At 45.3% G+C, this 27,744-nt stretch overlaps 1 protein-coding gene and 1 long non-coding RNA gene across 4 annotated transcripts in view; one reads left to right on the forward strand and one right to left on the reverse strand.

Annotated features, from left to right (window-relative positions):
• LOC110262194 lies at positions 1 to 26,788 on the reverse strand. The gene is made up of 2 exons (XR_002346886.1): positions 25,136 to 26,788; positions 1 to 420 (listed from the first exon to the last, which is right to left on the reverse strand). It is a non-coding gene; the product is annotated as an uncharacterized LOC110262194 (long non-coding RNA).
• Positions 12,165 to 27,744, forward strand: part of LOC100524999 (placenta-specific gene 8 protein) — a 36,816-nt gene continuing 21,236 nt past the window's right edge. The window contains exons 1-2 of one of the 3 annotated variants that reach the window (XM_013989429.2): positions 12,165 to 12,230; positions 13,801 to 13,932. In XM_013989429.2, the coding sequence (XP_013844883.2) occupies positions 13,878 to 13,932 (55 nt within the window). In that variant the 5' untranslated portion in view covers positions 12,165 to 12,230; positions 13,801 to 13,877. Of the gene's footprint in view, positions 12,231 to 13,800; positions 13,933 to 16,842; positions 17,034 to 18,973; positions 22,930 to 27,744 lie in introns of those variants that run through there. The other 2 variants (XM_021101806.1, XM_021101808.1) reach the window with 2 other exon arrangements.

Here is a 27,744-nt window from a genome sequence, read left to right on the forward strand (position 1 = left end):
GACCATTTTTAAGCATGCCGTTCTGTGGCATTAGGTATATTCACATTGTTGTGCAGCCATCAATCACCCACCCATCTCCAGAAATTTTTCATCTTCCCAAACTGAAATCCTGTGCCCACCAAACGGTAACTCCCCATTCTCATCTCCCCCAGCCCCTGGCAACCTCCGTCTTACTTTCTGTCTCTGTGGCTTTGACCGCATCATAGGTCTCACATAAGTAGAATCATGCAGCATTTGTCTTTTAGTAGCTGGCTTATTTCATTAGCATAATATCTTCAAAGCTCATATTGTACCTCATGACAGGATGTCCTTGTTTTTAAAGACTGAGTGGTATTTCATTTTACGTGACGCGTTTCTTTTATGCATTCACCCATCGGAGGACATCTAGTCTGCTTCCACTTCTTGGTTATTGTGAATCGTCTGCAATGAACATGTAAATATCTCTTTGAGTTCCTGTCTCCTCTTTGAGAAGGGGAATTACTGTGTCACATGGTAATTCTATTTTTAATTTGGGGGGGAACCTCCATACTCTTTCCATGGTGGCTGTACCATTTTAGATCCCTGTTAACCATGTGCAAGAGTCCCAATTTCTCCACATCCTTGCCAGCACTTGGAATTTTTCCTTCCTTTCTCTCCTTCCTTCTTTCTTTCTTTCTCCCCTCCCTTCCCCTTTCTTTTCTTTTCTTTCTCTTTCTCTTACTCTCTTTCTCTCTTTCTTTTCTTCCTTTCTTTCTCCCTTCTTTTCCTTTCCTTCTTTTTTCTGGTAGTGGCTCTCCTAATGGGTGTGAAGTGATATCTCATTGTGGTTTATATTTGCATTTCCATGATCATTAGTGATGTTAAGTATCTTTTCATATACTTTTACCTTCTTTGGAGAAATGTCTATTCAAGTCTTTTGCCCACTTTTGAAATTTATTTTCTGAGCTGTAGGAGTTCTCTGTATGTTCTGGATATTAACTCTGTATTAGATATGTGATTCCCAGATATTTCCTCCCAATTCTGTATGTTGTCCTTTTACTCCGTTGGTTGTTTTACTCTGTTGATTCCTTTGCTGAACAGAAATTTTAAAGTTTGATGTATTCATATTTGTCTCTGTTTACTTTTGTTGCCTGTGCTTTCAGCATCACATCAAAACATCATTCCCAAATACAATATCATAATGTATCACCTGTTTCCTTCTGGGATGTTTATAATTTCAGATCTTACACTTGTGTCTTTACTCCCTTTTGAGTTAATTTTTGTATATGGTGTAAGGTAAGGGTCCACCTCATTCTTTTGCATGTAGATATCTAGTTTTCTCAGCACATTTATTGAAGAGACTCTCCTTTTGCCATTGTGGGGTTGAAGATTATTTGACCATGTATTTGAGAGCTTGTTTTTGAGCACTCTATTCTGTTCCATTAGTCTATATGGCGTTAAGCCAGTACTATATGATTTTGATTACTGTAGCTTTGTAATATGTTTTGAAAGCAGAATGTATAAGGACTACAACTTTGATTTTCTTTCTCAAGTTTTTTTGGGTTTTTTTTTTTTTTTTTTTTTTTTTGCTTTTTTAGGGCCACGCCCTCAGCATATGGAGGTTCCCAGGCTAGGGATCTAATCGGAAATGTAGTTGCCAGCCTATGCCAGAGCTACAGCAATGCCAGATCCAAGCCGCATCTGCAACCTGCACCACAGCTCGTGGCAACACCAGATCCTTAACCCACTGAGCGAGGCCAGGGATCAAACCCACAACCTCATGGTTCCTAGACAGATTTGTTTCTGCTGTGCCAAGATGGGAACTCCCAAGATTTTTTGACTATTCAAGGGGATTTGAGAGTCCATATGAATTTTAGACTGGATTTTTCTATTTCTGCAAAAATGCCATTGTGTTTTTGACGACGATTATATTAAATCTGTAGGTTGCTTTGAGTAATATTAAATTTTATTTTATTTTCCTTTTTCATTTTAGGGCCATACCTGTGGTATATGGAAGGTCCCAGGCTAGGGGTCAAATCAGAGCTGCAGCTGTCAGCCTTCACCACAGCAACATGGGATCTAAGCCACATCTGCAACCTTTGCTCAGCTTAAGGCAACACTGGATCCTTAGCCCACTGAGAGAGGTCAGGGATTGAACCCACACCCACTGAGCCACAACAGGAACTACTGTGTAACGTTAAGTTTTAACAATATTAGGTCTTCCAATCTAAGTACATGAGATATTTTTTTATTTATTTATGTTATTTTAAGTTTCAGCAGTGTTTTGTAGTTTACAGTAAGACTTTTGACTTCTTGGTTAAGTTTATTTCTAAGTATTTTATTGTTTTTGATGCTATTTAAGTGAGATTATTTCTTTAAATTTAATTTTCAGATTATTAGTGTATAGAAATGCAGCTGTTATTTGTGTGTTGATTTTGTGTCCTGCAACTTTGCTGAATTTGTTAGATTTAACAGTTTTTTTTTTTTTTTGGTGGCGTCTTTAGAGTTTTCTATGTATATGTCATCTGCAAATAGAAATATTTTTTTTCCTTCCCAATTTGAATGCCTTTTATTTCTTTATCCTGCTTAATTGTCTGTCTAGAACATTCAGTGCTATATTAAATAGAAGTAGTAATAGTAGGTATTTTTGCCTTGTTCCTCATTTTAGAGGGAAAGCTTTCGGTTTTTCACCATTGAGTCGAATGCTAGCTGTGGGATTTCCACATGTGGCCTTTATTATGTCTTTCTAATCCTAATTTTTTGAACAAAAGGGTATTGAATTTTGTCCAATGCTTTTTCCACATTAACTAAGGTTATCTTGTGATTTTTTCCCTTCATTCTATTAATATAGTGTATTACATTGACTGATTTTTGTGTATTTAACCATCCTTGATTTCAGAGATAAATCCCACTTAGACATGGTGTATAGACCTTTTAATTGTTGTTTAATTCAAATTGCTAGTATTTCGTTCAGGATTTTTACTTCAACACTCTTCAGGGATATTGGTCTGTAATTTTTTTTTTCTTTTAGTGTCTGTCTCATTTGGGTATCAGGGTAATGCTGAACTCATATAATGAATTTGGTAGTGTTCCCATCTCTTTCTTTTTAGGAAGAATTTGAGAACAATTGGTGTTAATTCTTCTTTAAATGTTTGGTAGGTAGAATTCTCCAGTGAAGCCATTTAGTCCTGGGCTTTTCTTTGTTGGGAGGTTTCTGATTACTAATTCATTCTTCTTGCTAATTATAGGTCTGTTTAGTTTTTTATTTCTTCATTATTCAGTCTCGTTGGATTATGTATTTCTAGAAATTTATTTCTTTTAGGTGATCCAGCTTGTTAGCAAGTAATTGTTGAAAGTAGTCTCTTCCAATCCATTTTATTTCTGTGGTACCAGTTGTATAAATGTCTCCATGTTCATTTCTGATTTTTGTTTTTTGAGTCTTCTCTTAGTATAGGTAAGGGCTTGCCAATTTTGTGGCTCTTTTAAAAAAACTAATTCTAAAAAAACAAACAAACAAACAAACAAACAAAAAAAAAACTAATTCTTAGAGTACAAAGAAAAAAATTTCTCCCTGACCCTCTCAAAAGGAAGCTACAGACATAATGCCCCACCACATTGTTCGGAGGCATCTAAATAGAAAAAATGTGTGTGTGTGCTTTAAAAAATCTGATTTATGGAGTTCTTGCATTTTATGCTTTAAATAAAAAGCAATTGCTTTATTTTGTAAAAAAAAAAACTAATTCTTAATTTTGTTGATTTTTTTCCTATTGTTTTTAATATTCCCTATTTCATTGTTTTTTCTTTTTTCTCTAATTTTTTTTAAAAGATCACAAATATTTCCTCCTCCTGCACTAGTATTTATTAGTCCTTCCTTCTGATAACTCTGGATTTTGTTTGTTCTTTTTCTAGTTCCTTGAGGTGTAAATTTAGATTGTTAATTTGAGATCTTCCTTCATTTTTAAAATACAGGTATTTCCCTCTTAGTTGTGATTTGCTACATGCCGTAAGTTTTAGTATGTTGTGCTTTTGTTTTCATTTACCTCAAGATATTTCCTAATTTCCTTTGTGATGTGTTCTTGACCCATTGGTCCAAGAGTTAACTTCCTAGGTTTAGAGGGGAAAGTCTGTATCTAAATGAGGCTGAAGAACAGGTGCACAGCGGGGCAGGGCTCTCTTTGTGCAGTGAATGGACGTGGAAGCTCAGGCAGGGAGATGCCCACAGTCTGGAGAAGGGTCGTCGGAAACATCTGTGGAGACTCTGGGACGCGCTGAGCATCTTAATCATTACATCCGCCTGAGGCTTTGTGTGTATTTGTGGTTCCGTCCAGACAGGTCTTTGGTTTGTGGTGTGGTGACTATCCCCAGGCCCAGCACAGTTGTGTCTGTACCTAATCTTGTTCCCATGCTCAGAGAGAACCAACCGCAGGCAGAGAGGTGGTCTGGAGACAGGCCCATCAAACAACTCAGAGGCTTCAGACGTTTCTAACGCTGAGTGGTAAACTGGCCTCCTGGTCTCCTCTACCTACCTCTTCCTTGGATACCACTGCTCTCCCTTCGTATCTCCTCTCTCTCCCCTCATCCAAAAGGATGGGAAGAGAGTGAACAATACACCATGTGCTTTATAAGCATTCTCTCATTGAAGTCTTACCAGGTATTACTATCCCCACAAAGCTCACCGAGGTTCAGTAATTTGCTTAACCAATATTGAGTAAGTGAACAGTTAGGAAGAGGAAGAGACTGGACCTCAAAATAGACCTTTCTGGATCTAACACCCAAGCTCCTCTCATTGTAGCTACCTCTCTTATTTATTCAACAGATACCTGTGTTTCCCTGTGCTAGGAGCTCAGAAAGCTATAAAGAAAAACAAGATATAGTTCCTGACATCCAAGAAAACCACTGCTAACAGAAGAGATAGATACCAAACCTGTAATTATAACGGGTTAAAAAAAAGTACTACAGGAGTTCCCATCGTGGCTCAGTGGTTAACGCATCCGACTAGGAACCATGGGGTTGTGGGTTCGATCCCTGGCCTTGCTCAGTGGGTTAAGGATCCGGCGTTGCTGTGAGCTGTGGTGTAGGTTGCAGATACGGCTCGGATCCCGCGTTGCTGTGGCTGTGGTGTAGGCCGGCGGCTACAGCTCCAATTAGACCCCTAGCCTGGGAACCTCCATATGCCACAGAAGTGGCCCAAGAAATGCCAAAACAAACAAACAAACAAAAAGTACCACAGATGTAAACTATTGTGGGAGCACAAAGAAGCAGGGATTCTAGGGTATATGTAGAGAGAGTTAACTCACATTTAGGGTAGGATTTCACCAGGAAGAAAGGAGGAGGGGAAGTTTGGGAAATTTTATATTTAATAAAATGCCAGATAATAAATATTTTAGGCTCTGCAGGCCAGACAGTCTGTTGCAGCTCCTCAACTCTGCCAGTGTAGCACAAAAGCAGACACAGTCAAAATGAAAATGAATGAACATGGCTTGTTCCAATAAAACTTAATTTACAAAACAAGAAGGCAGCTGGATTTTGCCTGGGTACCACGCCTTACAGAGCCCTGCAAAATCAATGATTAAAGCAGGGACGTGATCAAATCTTTGTTCTAGAAAGACCACTCTGGGCGAATGTAAAAGAAAGAGTTTACGTTCTCACTATCCTTTTCCTTAGAGAATGTCAGACCAATTCGTACCATGATAGGCCTGTGGGCCCTGGATTTTTATAAGATGAGGAAAGTAATAAGTCTGGATATTTTCATGCAACGCTCCAATTCCCTGTCACTTGCCTTCCCAATTCCATTTCCATATATATATATATATATACACATACCTACTTTTTTTTGGCTGCCCCATGACATATGGAGTTCCTGGGCCAGGGCTCAGATCTGGACTGCAGTTGCAAGCTATACCCCAACTGCGGGAACACAAGATCCTTAACCCACTGCACCAGGCCTGTCCAGGGATCAAACCTGCATCCCAGTGCTCCAGAAAATTTAATCAATAAAAAGCAGGAAACCCTTAAATTTGAATTTCAGATAAACACTAAATAATTGTTTAGTATAAGTGTGTTGCATGCAGCCTTTGGCACATACTTGTATTAAAAAAATGTATTCATTGTTTATCTGAAATTCAAACTTAACTGGGCACCCTGTGCTTTCTCTGGCAGTGCTACTGAGACCTCTTCAGTCCGAGTTCCTCAAAATTTTAAGGAAATATAAGAGGACAAGGGTGAGGGTAACCTGATGTCCAGATTGGGTTGTGGCTGATGGGCCTGTGGGCAGCAGGTGGGTGCGTGGGGGACAGTGGAGTAAGGCCTAGTAAGGGCGTTCCCGTCATGGCGCAGTGGAAACGAATCCGGCTAGGAACCCTGAGTAAGACCTAGTAAATGAGTATCAAGGTGGGTGAGGTCGGAGGAAGGGGATGCTGGCGAGAGGTTACTGAAAGGCCAGTGAAATGTAGGCAGGGCAGGAAGGGAAGGAAGGGTAGGTGTGGTGCCTTATATAATCCCTTACATTTGAATAGAGCTTTACAACTGCACAAAAGTGTCTCCACTGACTCTTACAGAAGCCTCTCAGGGAGAGGGCCTGAGTCACTGATCTCATTTAAAAAGGAGGAAACAGGAGACTCAATAGAGGTCTGGCAAGTTCCTTTGGATAACCCAAGCGAAGGGGCCTGCGGAGACGCCAAGAAGGCCTTGACCTCGCTTGACCTGCTCTGCTTCCTAAAGGTCCGCTCTGCGGTCACAGGAGTTAGTCCTGGGGGTGAAGAGAAGCAGCACCAGCATCCGCAGCTAACATTTGCGCCAGGCCCTGGTCTGCGTGCGTTGTGTCTGTAATCACGTGTTTGTCACAGTGTCCCCACGAGGTAGGTATCACCTTTATCCCTATGTGACGGGCACAGAGAGGCCAAGCAACTAGCTCAAGATGATACAGAATGAGAAGGCAGAGCCAGGCATTCCAGGTCAGGAGCCCGAGCGCCTGGTCACAGCTCCGTCCTCCGTAACCAGACTTTGGTGCGGCTCCTCTGAGCCGTCTTCTCGACCAGGCCTCAACCTCGTCCCCATCCTGACCTTGCTGAGTCCTGCTGTAACAGCAATCCTGCTGCGTCGGTTGAGAGAACCCCTGGGTGTCTGATAAAATTCCTCCCCCTCCCACTGGTCCCCCCGCCACCCTGGCCTGTCTTCAGCAAGAGTCCTTTTAGGTCCGTTGAGCAAGAACCCCCTGCCCTTGGTGTCTTCTCAGCGAGGCAGAGTCCTAACTCCGTCAAGGGAGGAGCATGGGCTGCGAGGCCGTCTTTGATGGGGCGGTCGATCAACGTGTGCGGCTTAAGGGCTCCAAGGAGCAACATCCCCACAGGCCTTGTTTACTGTAGGGAGTGGACCTACGCCCAGAGGGACATTAATCTCTAACCCCTGTGACTCAGTCTGCCGGACGAGAAGGGCAAAGAAACCCTGAGACCGAGGGGACATTTCCACCCCTAAGGCCCTTATTGGACAAGGACTGACATAGGTAACTGGGCAAAAGGCCAATGGGAGAAACCACATCCTTCTGGGACCCCCCACCCCCGGCCCTCGTACTCTCCCATCTTTAAGGGATAAAACCCGTATAAGAAAATAGAGTCTGGGGGGGGGGATTAAAAAAAAAAGAAAGAAAATAGAGTTCTCATCGTGGCTCAGCGGTTAACAAATCTGACTAGCATCTATGAGGACGCAGGTTCGATCCCTGGCCTAGATCAGTGGGTTAAGGATCTGGCATTGATTGCCTTGAGCTGTGGTGCAGGTCTCAGACGAGGCTTGAATCCTGCTTTGCTGTGGCTGTGGTGTAGGCCAGAAGCTACAGCTCTGATTCAACCCTAGCCTGGGAACCTCCAGGTGTGGCCCTAAAAAGCAAAAGAAGAAAAGAAAAAAAGAAAGAAAAGAAAATAGGAGTTCCCGTTGTGGCGCAGTGGTCAACAAATCTGACTAGAAACCATGAGGCTGCGGGTTCAATCCCGGCCTTGCTCAGTGGGTTAAGGATCCTGCGTTGCTGTGGCTGTGGTGAAGGCCAGTGACTACTGCTCCGATTAGACCCGTAGCCTGGAAACCTCCATATGCCGCCAGAGCGGCCCTAGAAAAGGCAAAAAGACAAAAAAGAAAAAGAAAATGGGGGGGGGGGGGCTCTTCTCCCCTCCTCCCAGCTGTGTTGGGAGCTGTTTGCTTTCCTGTAATAAAGACCTTGCTTGCTTGCTGCCTGCGTGTTCACGACGTTCATTCTATAGCTGCGTGAACAAGAACCCAGATTTTGGCAACATCTTTCCGGCATCATTAGTACTTTTCCACTTATCCACTGACCTCCTCAGACTGCTTATTGACTATAAATCCCCAGCTGTGTTTTCTGCATTCAGAGTTGAGCCTCATCTCTCATCCCAGTTGTGATAGTTTGGACAGCTATCCCAAGAGTCCTGGATAAAGTCCTCCTTACAGTTGGAACAAGGGTCAGAGCACCTTTTTCTTTAACATCCCCAACCGCGGGAGTTCCTGTCGGGGCGCAGCAGAAACAAATTGACTAGGAACCACGAGGTTGTGGGTTGGATCCCTGGCCTCGCTCAACGGTTAATGACCCAGTGTTGCCGTGAGCTGTGGTGTAGGTCGCAGACACAGCTCAGATCTGGCCTTGCTGTGGCTGTGGTGTAGGCCGGCGGCTACAGCTCCAATTGGACCCCTAGCCTGGGAACCTCTGTATGCAGCGGGTGCGGCCCTAGAAAGACAAAAAAAAGACAAGACCAAAAAAAAAAAAAAAAAACTAAACATCCCTAACCGGGGAGTATACTGCCTTCTCAGGTCAGAAGCTGAAGGCATGAGGCAGGTGTGTGGGGAAGGAAAGCAGGAGTGAGCACAAAAGGAGATGGACTGGAGTTCCCATCGTGGCGCAGCAGAAGCGAATCCGACTAGGAACCATGAGGTTGTGGGTTCGATCCCTGGCCTTGCTTGGTGGGTTAAGGAGATGCAGCTCGGATCTGGTGTTGCTATGGCTCTGACTTGGGCCAGCAGCTACAGCTCTGATTGGATCCCTAGCCCTGGGAGCTTCCATATGCCATGGGTGCGGCCCTAAGAAGACAAAAAAACAAAAGCAAACAGAGATGGACTGGATGAGAGAAGACCTCATCTGCCCCAGACGCCTCTGCCTTTCGTGCCTTTGCCCCAACTGTGGCTGGATGGCCCCGCTGCTCTTCCCCGGACCTTCTCACCACAGACTCCTCTGCACCGCCGTCTCCCTATTCAGACGTCATCGGGTAGTGTGACTCCACTTCCTAGTTTAATGGAACTCCTTCTGGTAAGAGCAGGCTTCGCTCTTGGCGCCTTTATCAGAGGATTGCTTCGTATACGTCTGCCTCCCCGCGTAGACGGGGTGCTCTTCTGTGTGAAGGCCATGCCACCTTCACCCCTAAATTCAAGACTTTCAAAACAATGCCTGACTCTCAGCGGCTCGCATAATAGAAGCTTACGTAAATTCCAAGTGACAGTTCCTGATCTGCAGCAGGGCTTCCACGTGACCAATTAAACACCCAGGCTCCTTTCATCTTGGGGCTCCATCTTCTCCTAGGACCTTAAAGTTCACTGCACTCAGCTGGAAGATGAGGGAAGGGAATAAAGGATTGCATGCAGAAGCCGACAGAACACGCGTCCCTTCTGCTCTTATCCCATTGGCTACAACCCTATCACATGGCCACAACCTAACCAGCAAGCGAGGCTGGAAAATGCAGTCTCACTGTGTGTCCTGGAAAAGGAAATGGGCCCCGGCCAAACTGCCTGGGTTTGAATTGAGTGAGTCTCATTAGGTTGTGTGACCACAGAGAGATGGCTCGGTTTTTTAGAACCACAGTTTCCTCATTTGTGTAAACGAGACTGAGACTTATCTCATGAAGCTGATATAGGAAATAAATGAGTAAATATACCAAAAGTACTTAGAATAGTGCTCACGTCTAATAAATGTTATATAAAGGTTGAGTTTCCCATGTGGTTCAGTGGGTTAAGTATCTGATGTTGTCACTGCAATGGCTCGGGTGGCTGCTGTGGTGCAGGTCCAGTCCCTGGCCTGGGAACTTCTGCATGCTGCTAGTGTGGCCAAAAAAAAAGGGATTAGGAGTTCCCACTGTGGCTCCATGGATATGAACCCCAGCTAGTAACCATGAGGATGCTGGTTCAACCCCTGGCCTTGCTCAGAGGGTTAAAGATCTGGTGTTGTCGTGAGCTGTGGTGTAGGTCATAGATGCGGCTCGGATCCTGCGTTGCCGTGGCTGTGGTGTAGGCCAGTGTGCAGCTCTGATTCTACCCCCACTCTGGGGAAGACCTGTGAAACCCTTACAGGATCTGTTCCCACTTATCTCCTGCTCTTCTCACTGCTCAAGCCACCCTGACCTCTTTGCCCTTCTTCAAAAGTGCCAGGCACAACCCCACCTTGAACCTGCAGTCTGTCTGCCCCGAAGGCTCCCTCCAAAACTACTTGAGATGTCTGCTCAAAAATACCTGCCCTGAGGACTCTGTCCAAAACCGAAAACAGACCCCTCCAATACTTCCTAGCCCCCTCCACTACTTAATTTTTTCTCATATCGTCTCCTTCTATCTATTATACCATGTGCTTAGTTTTCATATGTCTCTGTCCTGCCTGCTGGACAGGGCTGCACAGGCTCTACAAGGGCAGGAATTTTTGCCTGTTTTCTCCATGTCTGTATCCAGGGCACCAGCAATAGTAGGGGGCACCCAAGAGTATTCACCAACTGTTGATGCAGGGTATCAGTGGGTTAGCAAATGAATGAAGCGGAGATTCTTCACGGACACTCCAGCATCTCTGGCTTTGCTAAATGTCTCTCACCGCTGTGGTGACCATGATTTCTGTACTGTCAGACGTACAACCAGGACTCCCCAAAATGTGCCCCTCTGGCATGTGGATTATTTTAAGCTGAAGACAATCCAGACCCAGCAGACTCAAGAGGAAATTTTACCTCCCCATTAAAAGAATTTAGTTAGGGAGCCTGGTCCAGACAAAGAGTTATTATCAAAGGTGACTTTTATGACATACATCTAATGACCAAACATCTGCTCTCACCATCCTGTGAGTGACCGTCTCCCCTTTGAAGCGCCAGGCCCCATCCCATTCCTTAGCTCAGGATGACACATAAGCCGAGGTTGCCTGGCTTGTCCTTGGGGCTCACTGTCTTTGTCAGGCTCCTGTACAAATATAATTAGATTTGTTTTTTTCCTGTTAATCTGTCTTAGGTCAATTTAATTAGTAGACTGGCCAAAAGAACCTAGAAGAGTAGAGGAAAGTATTTCCTCCTCTACATAAATAATCTGCTAATTATGTGCAACATGCAAACACTCCATTGGAGACAGATACACAGCAACATATGAGACAAGGGGGGTCCCTTGTCTCTGAGGAGCTGTGGTTTGAGCAGGAACTGAATTATCCAAAATTGAGGCAGCCCCAGAAAGTCCAGAAAGCAAGATTCTTGGAGTCTTAGGCTACAATCTGTAGAAGCACGGCAAGAATAAAGTCTCTGTTGCATCCTTATTATCTCGGAGTCGGTGGCGTGAACCACCCTGGGTGTCTAGCATATTCTGAGCCTGGCAAATGTCCAGTGACAATGGTTAAAGGTCATACCGTGTATTAAAATGAACATTGAGGAACTACATCCAGAATGCAAATAGTTGAAGAAACATGTCCCCACCCCTTTTTTTAAAACACAAGTGAATTCCTTCTAGTGCTACTATTGACTTTTGCAACGGTTTCCTGGTAATACTTTCCTGTCAACTTGTCCTTTGATTGTGTTAACGTGAGGGAAGAGAGCAATGCAGAGGTCAGTTTTTCAAGACTTGCATCAGGTCAAACAGCAGTTTTTTCCCCACAAAGAGGAAATGTCTTTCCCTTGCTTAAAGTGGCACTAACAGAATAGGTGATGGGTCAAGTGCCACTTTCTCACCGGAGCTCATTTTCATTTTTTTTTCTCCAAAATGAGAGTATTTAAACAGATATCTCACAGGGTGTTTATTTCACAGGATGTGAAAACCCTAAAACCAGTTTCACTGGTCTGGGTGGGGTTGGTTTTACTACCCACAATTCAGTTGAACCCACCTGGGTAGTAACTGGATTCGCCCACAAAACAAAACAAGCGTGAATGTGTCTGGTTGCAGCCAACAGCAGTTAAGGGCAGGGTCTGAAGCTTTGTTTTCAGAAAGAAAGTACTTGTCTGTGACTCCTGCCCACGCATGACTCCCCCACCTCCTGCCCTACCCCAGCCTAGGTGAGATTTCTTGCGGTTTACTCTCCCAAAGCACCCGCTTTGCAATGCTTAGCATTTGGGGTTGTCTGTCATTGTCTTCTCCGGCCATGATATGAGCTGAGGACAGGACTGGCTCGCTTGGATCACATTCGCTGCACTATCCCAGACGCCTGGCACAGCAAGGGCTCCATAAATATCTGAATTGATGCCCACCTGCTGACAGCCTTCCAGCTGTGCTTAAGGTACAGGGAGTCAAGAGAGCACTGCGTTTCATCAGAGCAACTGAGTCCCATCTTGACTCTACTTGTTCTAGCTTTGTGACTCTGGAAGTCACCCAGGCTTTCTGAGCTTCTGCAAAATAAGAGTGATAATAGTAATAGCCTCCTCCGGGGCGTTTCTAAGGAGCAAACGTGATTGTGGATTTGTAAGTGCTTAGTAGACATTCAGAGCACATCAGCCAAACTCAGTTAAGTGGTGAACGTTTCAGCATTGATGCAAAAAAGACAGTGGAAAACGAGAAATTGTGTTTATTTATTCATTTATTTTTTTGCTTTTTAGGGTTGCATCTGAGGCATGTGGAAGTTCCCAGGCTAGGGGTCGAATCGGAGCTGTAGCTGCTGGCCTACGCCATAGACACAGCAACTTGGGATCCGAGCCATGTCTGTGGCCTACATACACCACAGCTCACAGCAACACCAGATCCTTAACCCACTGAGTGAGGCCAGGGATCGAACCCGCATCCTCATGTATATTGTTGGGTTCGTTACCGCTGAGCCACAACAGGAACTCCAAAAAAGTAATTTTTAAATTACAGACACGGCTATCTCCAGGTTTGCCATCAAACTCAGTTTATTCGAGGTAAAAAGGATATCCGTAGCATGTGGGAATACATGGAAGGGGCAGCAAATAAACACATGCTTATTACCTGCCTTCTCTTGTCCAGACTACTTGACTGCAAGCTGCTTGAGGCCAGGGAGCTCACTCAGTGCCAAGTGCGAGGTCAGGGTCGGGCCTCACTGTTTTGAATACATCTTTGCTGAATGAGTGACTGCCTGACCTGAATGACCTCTACGCGTCCTCCAGCTGTTGAACCCATTCACTCCTTCATGCACAAGGCATGTGACTAATGCCCGGGAATTAAATTGCTTTGCCTGTATCCCAACTCTGTCTGCCTTTTAGTGTTTATGAATCCACCCTTGAATTTTCTTTCCTCTTGGCATAGAATTATATCTAATCACTAATCCTCTGAATTAGCCAAATGACACCCTAATTTCCATGGGTAAATAGATTCCGATTTCCCAGGGATGTGATAAGCACAGCTGCTCAGGCAGAACTTCTAGGAAACTGGCCCAATAAGAAAAGTTATCCTCAGGGTGGTTGCCAGGGGCTGAGGAGGAGGGGGAACGGGGAGTCGTCGCTTGATGGGTATAGAGCTTCAGTTTTGTGCGATGAAAAATTCTGGAGATTGATGGCACAAAATGTGAATAGATCTGATTCTCCTGTACCGTGCACTTAATAATAGGTGAGTTGGTAAGTTTTAAGTTATCTGTATTTTTACCGTAATATTTATTTATTTATTTTTGCTTTTTAGGGAGGCCAGGGATTGAACCCCCATCCTCATGGATACTAGTCGGATTCATTTCCACTGAGCCGCGACAGGAACTCCCCATGATATTTAAAAATGTAATCACTGGAAGTCTCCACCATACACTAAAGAAAGAGGGTAAGACCCCCCCAAGAGATAAAGATACTGCATTTTAGTTTATGACAGATTGTATATAAAGCTTAGTTGCTCTTACCTCTGGAATTCTTAGGATACATATAAGCACTGATCCATAGAGTCTAATAGGAATAAAATATCCAAATATTTCATATTCCCCAACTGAAAGCTAAGCTTAGAAAAATGAGAGCACACACTATGAAATAGTGTGTGAACATGATTAAATGCACAAAAATGCATGGACCCAAATTAACTCTGACAGTTTCTCCGGAGACAAATCAAAGAAACTGAACCGAGATTCATTACAGCACTGAGGACTTGTTTTTTTTTCCCCAGCTTTATTGAGATATAACCGACATCTGACACTGTGTGTGTTGAAAGTGTACAACCTGTTGATTTGATACGCTTATGTAGTGGAAAGGACTGCCACCTGTAGCTAACCTTTCCATCAGATCACATGATTACCGTTTCTTGTTGTTGGTGAAAACATTTAAGATCTAGTCTCTTAGCAACGTTCAAGGATATAATTCAGTGTTATTAACAGTGCTTGGGTTTTGAACAAAAGTTTAGTAACTGGAAACTTCTCTAGCAACGACTGCAGACCTGTGGGGTAGAATACACACACGTGGCTTTCTGTGATAAGGTTTTTCAGCTCCATTCAAGTTACTCTGCTGGATTCACATGCCTTTTGTCTTCTTGCTTCACGGGGCAAGGGGACCTAGAGCCAAACCCCTAACAGAAATAGCAAGGGTTTCAGTATTTACAGTTCCCTCCTTTAGAAACCCAGAGACTATTTTTTTTTCATCTTTTTTTTTATTACTCAAATGAATTTATCACATCTGTAGTTGTATAATGATCATCACAATCCAATTTCACAAGATTTCCATCCCATAACCCAAGCACATCCTCCCACCCCCCAAACCTTTCTCCTCCGGAGACCCTAAATTTTTCAATGTCTGTGAGTCAGCATCTGTTCTGCAAAGAAGTTCCATCTGTCCTTTTTTCAGATTCCACACGTCAGTGAAAGCATTGGATGTTGGTGTCTCATTGTATGGCTGACTTCACTTAGCATGATAATTTCTAGGTCCATTCATGCTGCAAAGAATGCTGGTATTTCGTTCCCTTTAATGGCTGAGTAATATTCCATTGTGTATATGTACCACATCTTCTTGATCCACTCCTCTGTCGATGGACATTTAGGTTGTTTCCATGTCTTGGCTACTGCAAATAGTGCTGCAATGAACATTGGAGTGTATGTGTCTTTGTGAGTCGTGCTTTTCTCTGGGTAGATGCCCAGGAGTGGGATTGCTGGATCCAATGGTAGTTCTATGTTTAGTTTTCTGAGGAATCTCCACCCTGCTTTCCACAGTGGTTGCACCAATTTACAATCCCACCCACAGTGTCATAGGGTTCCTTTTTCTCCACACCCTCTCCAGCACTTACTGTTTGTAGACTTTTGGATGATGGCCATTCTGGCAGGTGTAAGGTTGTCCCTCAGAGTGGTTTTGATTTGCATGTCTCTACTAATGAGTGATGTTGAACATCCTTTCATGTGTTTCTCGGCCATCTGTATGTCTTCTTTGGAGAACTGTCTGTTTAGATCTTGTGCCCATTTTTTGATAGGCTTGTTTGTTTTTTTGGTATGGAGCTGCAGAACGTGTTTATAGATTTTGGAGATTAGTCCCTTGTCAGTTGATTCACTTGCAAAGATTTTCTCCCATTCTGTGGGTTGTCTTTTCGTTTTGTTTATGGTTTCCTTTGCTGTTCAGAAACTTTGAAGTTTGATTAGGTCCCATTTGTTTATTTTTGTTTTTATTGTCATACTCTGACAGGTGGATCTGAGAAGATGTTGCTGTCGTTTATGTCAGAGAGGGTTTGGCCTGTGTTTTCCTCTAGGAGTTTGGTAGTGTCTGGTCTTATATCTAGGTCTTTAATCCATTTGGAGTTTATTTTTGTGTATGGTGTTAGAGAGTGTTCTAATTTCATTCTTTTCCATGTGGCTGTCCAGCTTTCCCAACACCACTTATTGAACAAGCTGTCCTTTCTCCCTTGTATATTCTTGCCTCCTTTGTCATAGATGAGTTGGACCCAGAGACTATTTTTATCCAACACCTTTGCCGCTTGTCATTTAAACCTCTGTTGAAACGGCAGCAACCTTCTAGTCACAGCAGAGTAGAGTCAATCTGGGGCTTCTTCGAATTCCTCCTCAATTTTGCTTCGTAAAGCATTCAGCATCGCAGCCCCACCTCTTTTCCAAAAATCTCTCTACGGCTTTGTGGTTTTCTGTTTTTCCTGCTCCCTCGGGTCTCCTGGCTTCCCCCTCGATTCACCAGCGACTGCTTCTGGAGAGACTGCAGTGTCCCCGGTAGCACGCTCCCAGCAGGGAGCAAAATGGATGTGGAGCCCGCTCCCCTGGGGTGCCCCCGAGAGCAGAGGCGAGTGCAGATCAAATCAACACAGTAACAAGTGTGGGCTTGCCATGACAGCTGCGACGGTGGCACTGGGCCACGGGCACATCAGGGAAGGCCCTGGGGCTGAGATCTGAAGGACGAGGTAAGAGGTGAGGCTGGCACCCAATGTTGGAGCCCAGGCAGCTCCATCTTCACCAAAATCCCTGATCTGCATAGTGCCTGCTGGCCGCCAGCCACCTCCACACACACGGCGCACATCACACTGATGTTCCGTGGAGGGGGGCACTGCAGCTCTTCGGGAACTGAGGACGCAAGGTCAGAGCCCTCAAGTGGTGCGGCCAGAATCACGTGGTCAGTCAGTAGCGCCACTGGACCAACCCCAGGTTCCCAAGCTGAAGTTCTGGGAATACGTCTTCTCTTCCTTGGTGACGTATTCACTCACGCACGTGACCTCAGCAGAACGTTCTCGGACCCACTTCTCTGGTCCCACCTTCTCTTCCGACACATGTTTCCCATTAGCGGCTGAGTATTTCTTCTTGGGCATCCCAGTAATGTCACTCAAACGAAATACCAAAAATGATTCCCCTTCTACAAAAAACCAGTCTCGCTTTTAAAGTTTCTTACATTGGCTCTAATAACAAGTGTTCTGCCAGCAGCTTGGATTCATCCTCTTCTTCTTTGCCTTGGATTCTGGTGAGTCGCCCGGTCCTGCGAGGGTGTGTAGCTAACTTCCTCAGCACGGGAATTCTTGGAGCCTTAGAGGCAAACTAAAACTCAGCTGTGAGGCCGCCTGGCCCTAAAGTCTTCTCCCCACTGACCTCCAAGCACCGTACGCTCGGTCTTTTTGCTTTTTCCCTCTCTTCCTGGCTCTGTTATAGTTTGTATTTTGCCAGGAAATCACACATTTCCTGTAGGCTTTCATAGTCATTGCTGTAGAGTTGCCTGTAGTGTGTCTCAAATTCTGAAATTTCTCGCATACCAGGGTTATGACTCTTTTTTCATTCCTAACCTCTACTGCTTTTTTCTCTCTCCCTATTTAGCTTGCAAGTTTTTTTTTTTTTTTTTTGGTCTGTTTCATATGAATATATAGTTTATTAGTCTAGTCAATAAACTTTTGGACTTTTTGGAATTATTTTCAATAGATGTTGCCTTACTTATTCTTCTTACTATTGTATCCTTTCTATTATTTTTTCTATATCATTAATTTCACCTTTCACCTTTATTGAGTTCTTTTTCTAAACTTTTAGGAAGAACATTTGGTTCCTTTATTTCTTTTGGTTTTACTTCTAAATCGCGAAGGCATTTTGGAGTTCTAAACATTCCTCTTAGCGCTGTTTTCAGGGTCCTATGAATCTCAGTAGAATTAAATTCCTTTCCACTGGTTTCTAGAGAGTTATGCGTCCCCTTTTATTTCCACTTTGATCCAAGACTTAGCAAGGAGTTTTCCCCTTAATTTTTAACTATTGATAATTTTTTTTTGGCCTTTTTGCCTTTTCTAGGGCCGCTCCCACGGCACATGGAGGTTCCCAGGCCAGGGGTCCAATTGGAGCTGTAGCCACAGCCCTACACCACAGCCACGGCAACGCGGGATCCAAGCTGGGTCTGCGACCTACACCACAGCTCACGCAATGCTGGATCCTTAACCCACTGAGCAAGGCCAGGAATTGAACCTGCAACCTCATGGTTCCTAGTCAGATTTGTTAACCACTGCACCACGACAGGAACTCCGATAATTTTTTTATATATAATGATTTTTATTTTTTTCCATTGTAGCTGGTTTACAGGGTTCTGTCAATTTTCTACTGTACAGCAAAGTGACCCAGTAGAAAATTTCTCACATTATCAACTATTGGTAATTTTTAAGTTGCCTTTTCTTTTTTTTCTTTTTATGGCCACACCTACCATATGTGGATTTTTCCAGGTCAGGGATCCAACCTGCGATGCAGTTGAGGCAACACGAGATCCTTAACCTGCCTCACCACAACAGAACTTCCTATAATTTTTCATTTTTATGAAAAAAAAATTTTCTTTATTTGTAGGATGGAAGAAGCCCTTATATGTACTATATTTTACTTGGTATAACAATAGTCTGATCATCTGAATAATGTTTTGACCAGTAAAACACTGTATTACTGTGTTGGACTGAGTGATTTTTTTTCTCCAGTTTTACTGAGATAAGATTGACAAACAACACTGGATAAGTTGAAGGCCTACAGCATAAGGAGTCACTTTTTGACTACTAATTCTGGCTAATTGTGAGAGGTATTTTGAATTCTCTCATTATAACGCTGTACGTTTTCCTTGCCTAAATGTATTTAGCCTCTAAGTTCTTTGCTGTCTACTTTTAGACGGTTACATCTTTCTTATTTGCGTTGTTTTTCACTCTATAAGGATGTTCTCCATACTCTAAGTGCTTTTAGCCTGCAGAGTTTTCATTGTCATTTGCCCAGTAGTTCTCTGCTATCATTTTATTTTCAGCTTTTTATTATCATCTTGTTCCAAGGGTCAATCAAGATGTCCAAGGAGCCGCACATGCACACTGATGCTTTTCTCGCCCGTCAAACTTTAGCTCTCTGATACTGACCGCATCATTTCCCCCCAAAGCCTTTCCTCTTCTTTATTTTCTCTCTCAGTTGTGACGGAGAGCTCTTGTGTCGCTGTCTGTTCTCAAGAGAGTATCGATATCCTTTCGCTGGGCTGTTCCCCACCCCCACCCCCACCCCCCCAGCCCCGGAGTTCTGGAATCCACTTCTGCGTGCCCACCTCCGGATGGGCATGTGACTTCAGCCTGGACAATTAGGCATCGCCCTCTTCCAGCCTCAGGAGCCCAGAACGAACGCACTGCAACTCGAACCGCCAAGACGGTGGCTGTCTTCCAGAAGCGGCACTTCTCTGTGCTTCGGATCCCCCGCAGGTTACTGTCAGGAGCACCGACTTCGAAACCAGACCACTGGCACTCAGATCCCGCTCTGTCTCTCCTTTGCAACTTTGGGCTAGTACTTAATCTGCCTCAGTTTTCCTACCTGTGTCACTCTTATGGAAATTGCAAGTGTCAGTACCTGCCGAAAGGAAGAGCGGTTGCCTAGGATGGAAGCAAAGGTGGCTATGAATGTTATTGTTATTTACCTATTTATTGCACCGGATCTGGGAGGACAAGCCTGGCGCTACAGGGCACGTGAAGTCTGAGACGGTGAGGCATCAGCATGAAGCAGAGCAGAGCCAAGAGGAGGCGGACGTGGGCCCTGGCCATGGGTTGGGCCCTGGAGCGAGTTGGCCCCAAAGCCAGTTGTACCCAGGGTTTTTCAGACATGAGGCAATAAACCCCTTTTTTTGCCTAATGTTCTGTGACTCGAGTCAGAAAGTGTCTTCAATGATAGCGCCAAGCAGCGTCCCAGGCTAGCAACGTGGGACCCATTTCAGTTTTCCCCCCATGGTCCGCATTCCACATGGCAAGTCTGAAGATTTCGCTTCCTCAATTTCTTTTCATTATGAGTCCTTTTTTCCACTTCCCTAACCCAAGGGAGAAAAGAAAAAAAAAGCAACATTTGCTGAGTGGCTATTATGTACTTCTATCCTGCTCACACATGTGGACTTTTTAACCCTGACAGTCACCCTAGGAGGAATTTGAAGCACAGAGATGGTAACTAGTCCAGAAGAAGAGATGTAACTAACTAGTCCAAGGTCACGCAGTGAGCCAGTGGTGATTCCAAGTCCAGAGGCCACAGGTGGCCCTGCTATGCCATCCTGGCTGGCATATGAGAGACGTTTACTCAATGGCTAACCCCAAAAGTGGTATCTCCAAAACTCACTCCCGGCAGTACCCATGTGACACAGGCCAGTGGCTACTTAGTCCTCTTTGAAAATGGCAAGGACCCTCTAAAGCAGTCTGGTCAGTATCAGGAGTCACACACACCCAACCTGAACGCTTTTCTCAAGAAACTGGTCAACAACCACTAAATCTACCCATTCTCAGCCCCAATGCTTGTGGCACCTGTTTGCAAAGAAAAGAGTATTACTAGCTAGGTTGTGGCCGTGCCACGTCTTTCAATCATGAAAAGACAAACAAATGGCCTGATGATTTTCCCAGCTCCAGTGTACACACACACACACAGAGCAGTGTGCCAGTCTGTCTCCTTAAAGATATAGCTCTTCTTGGGGTCGTCCCTGAGTGGTCCTATAAAGCTCTTCCTGCCACCTAAAGGGCTCCCCTCGTAGTCCACTGGAAAGCACACAGCTTCTTCTAGAGAGCCCCCCTTTCAGTTCTTCAAAGCGCTGAGCTCACGCCGGGACTTTGCTCTCTGCAGGGAGGCTCATCCTCCACCCCGTTCCCACTCGGCCGCCCGGCTCTTCCCCGGTGCCTGCTCCAGGGAGGCCTTTCCTGCCAGCCCTGCCCAAGGTCGGTCTCTCCTTCCCGCCACCCTCTTCTTCCGAATCTCAGCCCTTTGATGACTTTCTTCGAAACCCTTAACACAGCAGGCAACTGTTTCGTCACTGCTGTGTTGACTTGGGGTTTGTGTTTGCATGAGTTTTCTTTTGTCCTCTCCTTTACTGGGACGAAATCGCGTAGGCATCATGACCGCAGGAAACCTGTTTGTCGCCATCGTCCCCTAGCACCTCGCACAGGCCTGATGTACGGCGAGTGCTCAGTAGGGATAGGTTTGTTGAGTGAATGAAGGAAAGAACCAGAGACGGGAACATGGGAGGTGCTGACCTCACTCCCATCCTAGGTGACCCGGTGGCCCTTGAGAATGCTGGACTGGTGTAAGTGGATGGAAGTCCCCAAACCTTGGATCCTTCTCCATTTGACAGAATTCGCTTGATCTCTGAATGACTCTTCCTAGACTTGTGCGACCGGCTTAGACCATAACTCTAAAGACGTTTTTATAGGATCCCGCAAATCCCTGAGTTTCCTCTCATGCCTTCGGGCCCAGCTTTAAAAGCATGCTAATGACAGGGACCGCCACCTGTCCTTCAGAGGGCTCAGCGTCCAGCTGCAGAATGAGGCAGGTGAGAGGGGACGGGACGCAGAAGACTCCGCTGTGAGCCCCAAGGGAAGCCCGTCCCAGAGGACTCTGGAAGGACCGAAGACAGAGCCTCATCCTGGGGAAGAGCAGGGCTGACAGCGAGGCAGAGCACGACTCTGTCGCCCATCCTGCATGGGTCCAGGCGCGCTGTGACATCTCATTCAGCCCTCACCACGTCCCCAGAGGCCGGGGCTGTCCCTGCCATTTTGGAGTTGAGAATCGGGAGGGGAAACATGGGCTTCTGTGCTGATAAGCCTGGGTTCAAACGTCCCCCTCCCAGACTAGCTGCTGTAGGGCTCTGGGCTCTGTTCCTTTATTTTTATTATGTGGATATTGACATGTAGGGTTGCTATGAATATCACATGGTGAATTTGTTTGCTGATGCATGTATCAAAACGAGTTTGAGCTCAACACATACTAGACGTGCAGCAAATCACAGCCTCTTTTTTTTTTTTTTTTTGGCCGCATATGGTATTTGGTATTCCTGGGCCTGGGATCTGATGCTGAACCCACTATGCCGGGCTGGGGATCGAACCCACGTCCCAGTGCTCCCAAGAGGCCGTCGATCCCATTGTGCCACAGCTTTAGTGAGGTGACTCATTCAGGTTTTCTGTTCAGACACCACGTGAAAGAAAATATGATTTGTCAGAGTCACACCGAGAGGAATGAAGGACATTTTAACCTGTGCTAAACTAACAATTTTTTAATCAGCAACCCGGAAACAATCGAGGTTTTTTTGTACAAAGTGTTGTGTACCTCTGTGCCCACCTGCTGATTCATGACGTGACTCATCCCCTCTGCCATCCCTCTGCCCAGCCCCTAAGAACTGCCGTTCCTGTTGGAGTTTCTGTTCAAGCCATCCTTTTGAGCAGCCATCCACCCCTGCTCAAGCCCTCTGCATCCATTTTTCTCCATAAAGCTGCCCCTTCAGTGGCTCCCTGATGACAGGCTTGCCCTGGCACCAGACAGATGGCTCTAAAATGCCACTGACTGTCCCACTCTGCCCCTACCCTTCCATACAGCCCCTTGTCTCCACCGTACAGCTCTTTGGCTTAGATTATGAACTGTTTCAGCAACCTGACAAGAAGGAAAGTCGAATATGTCTTTAGCATTTCTGAGACCTAAGACCAGCTGCCCAGTTCATGTTGTTAAACATGTTTCAAGACCCATAAATGCCTTTAGGAAGTAAATGAATTAGAGAAATCCTAAATAAATTAAGCCTTGGACCTTCATAAAATGTGTTGTTGCCCAGTCATAAATAAATATTGCTGTCTAAGGGAACAGGTTGTCAGGCAAATGTCACATAAAATAGATGGAACGAGATAAAATCCAGTGCCCACTTTCTTAAACAGAGGAACAAGGACTCCCACCCCGCCCCACCTCTGCTAGTAAAGGCAGCCCCGGCTTGAGTGTTTTTTTTTTTCCTCCAGTCCCACCTCCTGCCTTTCCACACCCCCAACCCCACCCTTGGTATTACAGCCCTAGGCTGCAGGATCAAAACCAGAGTGCCCCAGGCTTCTCCTGGTGGACCTGAGCTGCTGTCCTCTGTAGTTTACCTCCGTGTGGTAAGTATTTTTGCAATAATTTCAGTGTTGTAAACCTCTTGTCTCTCTCTCATCCTCTTTCAAAAGAAGAAAAATTATTTAAAAAATCAAAAATTATGGAGCCAGTGAAATCTTCCATGTAACTAACATAAGGCAGAATGAATAGTAGGTATGAATCATTTGCCTCAGTGAATTTTCACTAAGTTAAAATCCACATGTCTCCAACATGTATTTGTCTTTTCAATTAAATTTGAGAGTGGGGATTCTGAAGAGCCTGTGTATATCATCTTTCTTTAAAAATGAAGATACATTTTTCTAAGAGAAAAAAGTGTCCTTAATCATGAAAGAAATGATCGTATCCTCAAGACTCATGTATTTGAACAGAATCTTCTAAATTCCTTCTAGGAAATTTCTCTTATTTTGCATTTGCTTTCAAGATTTGCTATTGGAATTACTTTTCCTAGTTGGGGGCAGGGCGGGGCGGAAAATACATGTCTGCTTCTGTCCCTTCGAGGTTTATTGTTATTTTATGGTCCGAAGTTAATGCTGTTTTAATATAGCAAAAAACGATCTCTTGAAATCATCACAGTCTGGTCGCTCGTTGCCTTTCCTGACGTGCATCCCTGTTACTAGCGAATATTACCAAGGCGTGTCTCAGTATTTTCACTGTTGAGGCCATGATTAGCTTCTCTCTCTTGCATGATTTAAAGAAAGGAGGAAACAAGAAGCCTTTTTTTCCCTCTCTCTTACTTCCAGGTCCCTAAGGCAAAGGCATTCCTTAAAGATGGTTGATAAAAGGCAAGTGGGGGTTGGGAAGTAGCATTTCTGACGCCTAGATGGATATCTAGCCTGGAGATGCTGAAATTGTGTGTGTGAGGCTTACAATGTCTATGCTCATACATTTGTTCTTTCATTGATTTTTCAAAAGTACGTCTTGAACGTCTGCGCTGCTCCAGGCGCTGTGTCAGGGTAAAAAGATAAGAGGCCAGTCCCGGTGGAGCCCAGACCCTGGGAGAGGCAAGGGGCCTGGAAACAGCTGATCAGGGCCAGACAGGCGTCTCGAGAGGCCTGGGACGCAGGGAACTGTATGGGGTGCTGCCCTTGTACCCCCTGCGTGTGTAAAGGGGTGGGGCCTAAATAGTTTTCCAAAGTTTTCCCTCTTTTATTTCACTTTATTGCCCCTGAGGATGTGCTTAGTTCACCTCTGGACAGGTGAGCAACCCAAAGATGCGCCTTGCACCAGCCTTGGGTATATTAGCCACACGCGGAGGAAGCCTGGAGCACTGAGCCGGCCTGGCTGGTTAGCCATCGGCTTCACCGAGAAATTGGCACTGCAGGCTACCTGGGCACTCGTTTAGGTTGGGTGGGGACAGGAGGTGAAAATGGAGACATACACATGTGAATTTAATGGCCGCCCCCTTCGCACATAGATTATGCTCTAGGAAAATACATCCGGAGGCTTTTGGGAGAAAGAAATATTTTATTTGATTTTATTTTATTATGGCCACACCTGCGGCATATGGAGGTTCCCAGGCTAGGGGCCGAATCGGAGCTACAGCCGCTGGCCTACACCACAGCCACAGCAATGCAGGATCTGAGCCGCATCTGAGACCCACAACACAGCTCACGCCAGATCCTTAACTCACTGAGCGAGGCCAGGGATCGAACCTGCGTCCTCATGGGTCCTCGTCAGGTTTGTTCACCACTGAGCCATGAAGGGAACGCCAAGAAATATTTTATAAACAAGTGTTTGTATAGGCTGCTGCCTTTTTCTTAAAGTAAATGTATCAACACAGGTGTTTCATAGCCACCAGATAATTTCCACTGAAGTTTTGATATCCATGTATCCTGACCAGAGCACTCACAAATGGCTTTGTCATCTTCTTAGAAAGCATTGGAGAGATGGGACTTGCTCAAGTTACAGAGTCCCGACACCCCCCAAATCACCCTTCTGTAACATTGGACCTTTGATTCATGACTAAGAACCAGCACCAGTTTAACCCTCTTTACCTCCGTCACCCGTACACTTTGTTGGCTCTGGGTGGGGGCGTGGACCTTTCTCCTCACCCCTGCTGCCAGTAAAACAAAAGCTAAAATCACTTAACAAGGGTGATGTCTACCAAAACAGTTTTTTAAAAAGATCAACCCAGTCCCTTCAGGACGTTTGTGCTGAGGAGGGCACAGGTATTAGCAGCCTTGGCTCACCAGGTAAGTCATCTCCACCCACCTGATTCAAAGGACCGCGATTCCAGTTCAGATCGGAGTCGAAGCAAGATGTAAACGTCAGTGCTCGCCTTCATGGGTCTTCGGGTTCTTTTAGCCATGATGTTAATTCCGAGGCACTTACAGGATTAGTGCACTGCTACGGGGAGACACTAGACGGCCGAGCCTGGGCGGAGCCAAGGCTTCTGCAAGTCGAGGAGCTGTGTTACTTCTTCTTTTGGAGGGATTCCTCCCGCTGAGTTCCTCCTGGGGACAAAGAGTCCCAAGAAAGATGTGAAGAGAGGAACATGGAGAATAAAGCCAAGACATGAGTCTGGGGGAAAAAAGAATTGCCTCAGTGAGGAATCTGACTTAGGTGAGGGTTCTCATGAGAGCTGCACTAGAACTGGGGCTTCCAAGGTAACACAAAGATGTGTTCACTCAGCCAGTGAGACGGAAATAAGCTGTGAGGTGAGCTCGAAGGACTCAAACTCTTTCTTGGACAGACTCCTGCTGCTTTCCACCAACTCGAGTCACGGCAGGGTCTTACCTGATTAAACGGTAATTCTGAGCTAGAGCACCATGATTGGATCCCCCCGAAGATGAGGGCCTGCTCCCCAGTTATAACAGAGGGGAAGGAGCCGTCTCTTCACTGCAGAAGGGGTTTTACTGCCACCTTTGGGAATATCCTCATTAGGGCGTGTTCCCGCGCACAAAATTATTTGTATTGGAGTCGGTGGAAGGACATTCATCACAAATGTCAATAGCGCTTGGCCGTGTATGGAGGCAGAGCAAACTTTTCGACATTTTTGTGATTTTTAGATTTGCCTTCATTGATCATATTATTTGAGCGAAGTTTTAAAGTGTACACATGTTCGGGCTAAAAATGAAGTGGCGGGGAGATCTGAAATTTGAGGGTAGATGGGTGTTTTGTTTTTGTGTGAAAGACGCAAGCGCCCTGCTTCAGTACCCCGACCATTTTGGATAGACTTCATTTGATACAGTGACTGCCAAAGCCACACGCACCTTGGGATCACCTGGGCAGCCTTAAAAACATCAATTCCAAGGCCACTGACCCCCTCCACAGACCAATGTGCCGGAATCAGAAAAGAGCCAAGTGGGTGGTATTTTTAAAAGGTCATCTCTTTATATAACCTAAGGTTCCATATTGTAATTTCTTTGTCTCACAGGCCTGACCAGGAAGCAACATTACTTAAAATTAGGCGCCAAGAGCCTAATTTTATTGCTTTTTTTTAATCGTCACAGTGGGTGGGTTTTGGTAACACCCGCTATAAAAGTTTTCCAGGTTCTATGATGTAGAACTTTGGGACTCTGACGGGCCATGTAGTCACAAAACAATCAGTGTATTTTAAATGGATCATTTAAATACAAGTTGTAGCCTGTGTTGGCCAATTCTCCTTTCTAAACTTCCCCACTGGGAGTTCCCATCGTGGAGCAGTGGTTAACGAATCCGACTAGGAACCATGAGGTTGCGGGTTCGGTCCCTGCCCTTGCTCAGTGGGTTAACGATCCGGCGTTGCTGTGAGCTGTGGTGTACGTTGCAGACGCGGCTCAGATCCTGCATTGCTGTGGCTCTGGCGTAGGCCAGTGGCTACAGCTCCGATTCGACCCCTAGCCTGGGAACCTCCATATGCCGCGGAAGCAGCCCAAAGAAATAGCAAAAAGACAAAAAAATAAAAAATAAAAAATAAATAAATAAATAAACTTCCCCACTGGTGGGAGATCCCATCGTGACTCAGCAGTTAACAAACCCGACTAGAATCCATGAGGACTCGGGTTTGATCCCCGACCTCGCTCAGTGGGTTAAGGATCCGACGTCGCCATGAGCGTGGTGTAGGCTGGCGGCTGTAGCTCTGACTGGACCCTTAGCCTGGGAACCTCCATATGCCACGGGTGCGGCCCTAAGAGGACCAAAGACAAATATATACCTATGGTTTTTAATCTTGAATCGTCCCAGAGTATCAGAGAGGTAACTAATTCATATGGGATCATTTTCTCTTCTCAGTGATTGCTTTCAGGGATTCCACCGCAGCGTGGTGCTGTGACCCTTTATCAGGGAATCGGTCCAGGAAAGTCGTCGTTCTGTTTGCAGTGGAGACAATGATAAAAGCTTTAGACACTGCGTGTCACATATTATTTCCTTTTCGGGGAGGCTGATAAGAAATTTCTCTAGATCTCAGTCTGCTTTTGTTTTATGGATATAATTAATTTGCTAGATGTTTGTGTTCCCTCTTCGCTTTGCCTGGCAGGAGGCTCAGAGTCTAATGTGCAGCCCATGTCAGGCACCATACAGGAACCTTAGAGTAAGAGCTAAATTTGCTCCAGGCTTTATTTGCGCCTAGTTTCTTCATTGTTGTATCTTGTTATGTATATAAGCTTGTAAACTGCTCAAATCTTCGTACAAACAAGAATCCGAATTTCTCAGCCTCACTAGCAGGCCAAGTAATTCCTTGTTGGTGGGGATGGGGTGGTGGGAGGGGCGAGAAGGGACGGGGAGGGGCACCCCTGGCCTCTATCTACTAGAACACCGGTAGCAGCTATCCTCCCACCCTGACACGTGACAACCAGACTGTCACCGGACGTTGCCCAGTGTCCCCTTAGAGCAAAATCGCC

The sequence above is a fragment of the Sus scrofa genome, chromosome 8 (genome assembly GCF_000003025.6).
Source record: "Sus scrofa isolate TJ Tabasco breed Duroc chromosome 8, Sscrofa11.1, whole genome shotgun sequence".
NCBI lineage: Eukaryota > Metazoa > Chordata > Mammalia > Artiodactyla > Suidae > Sus > Sus scrofa.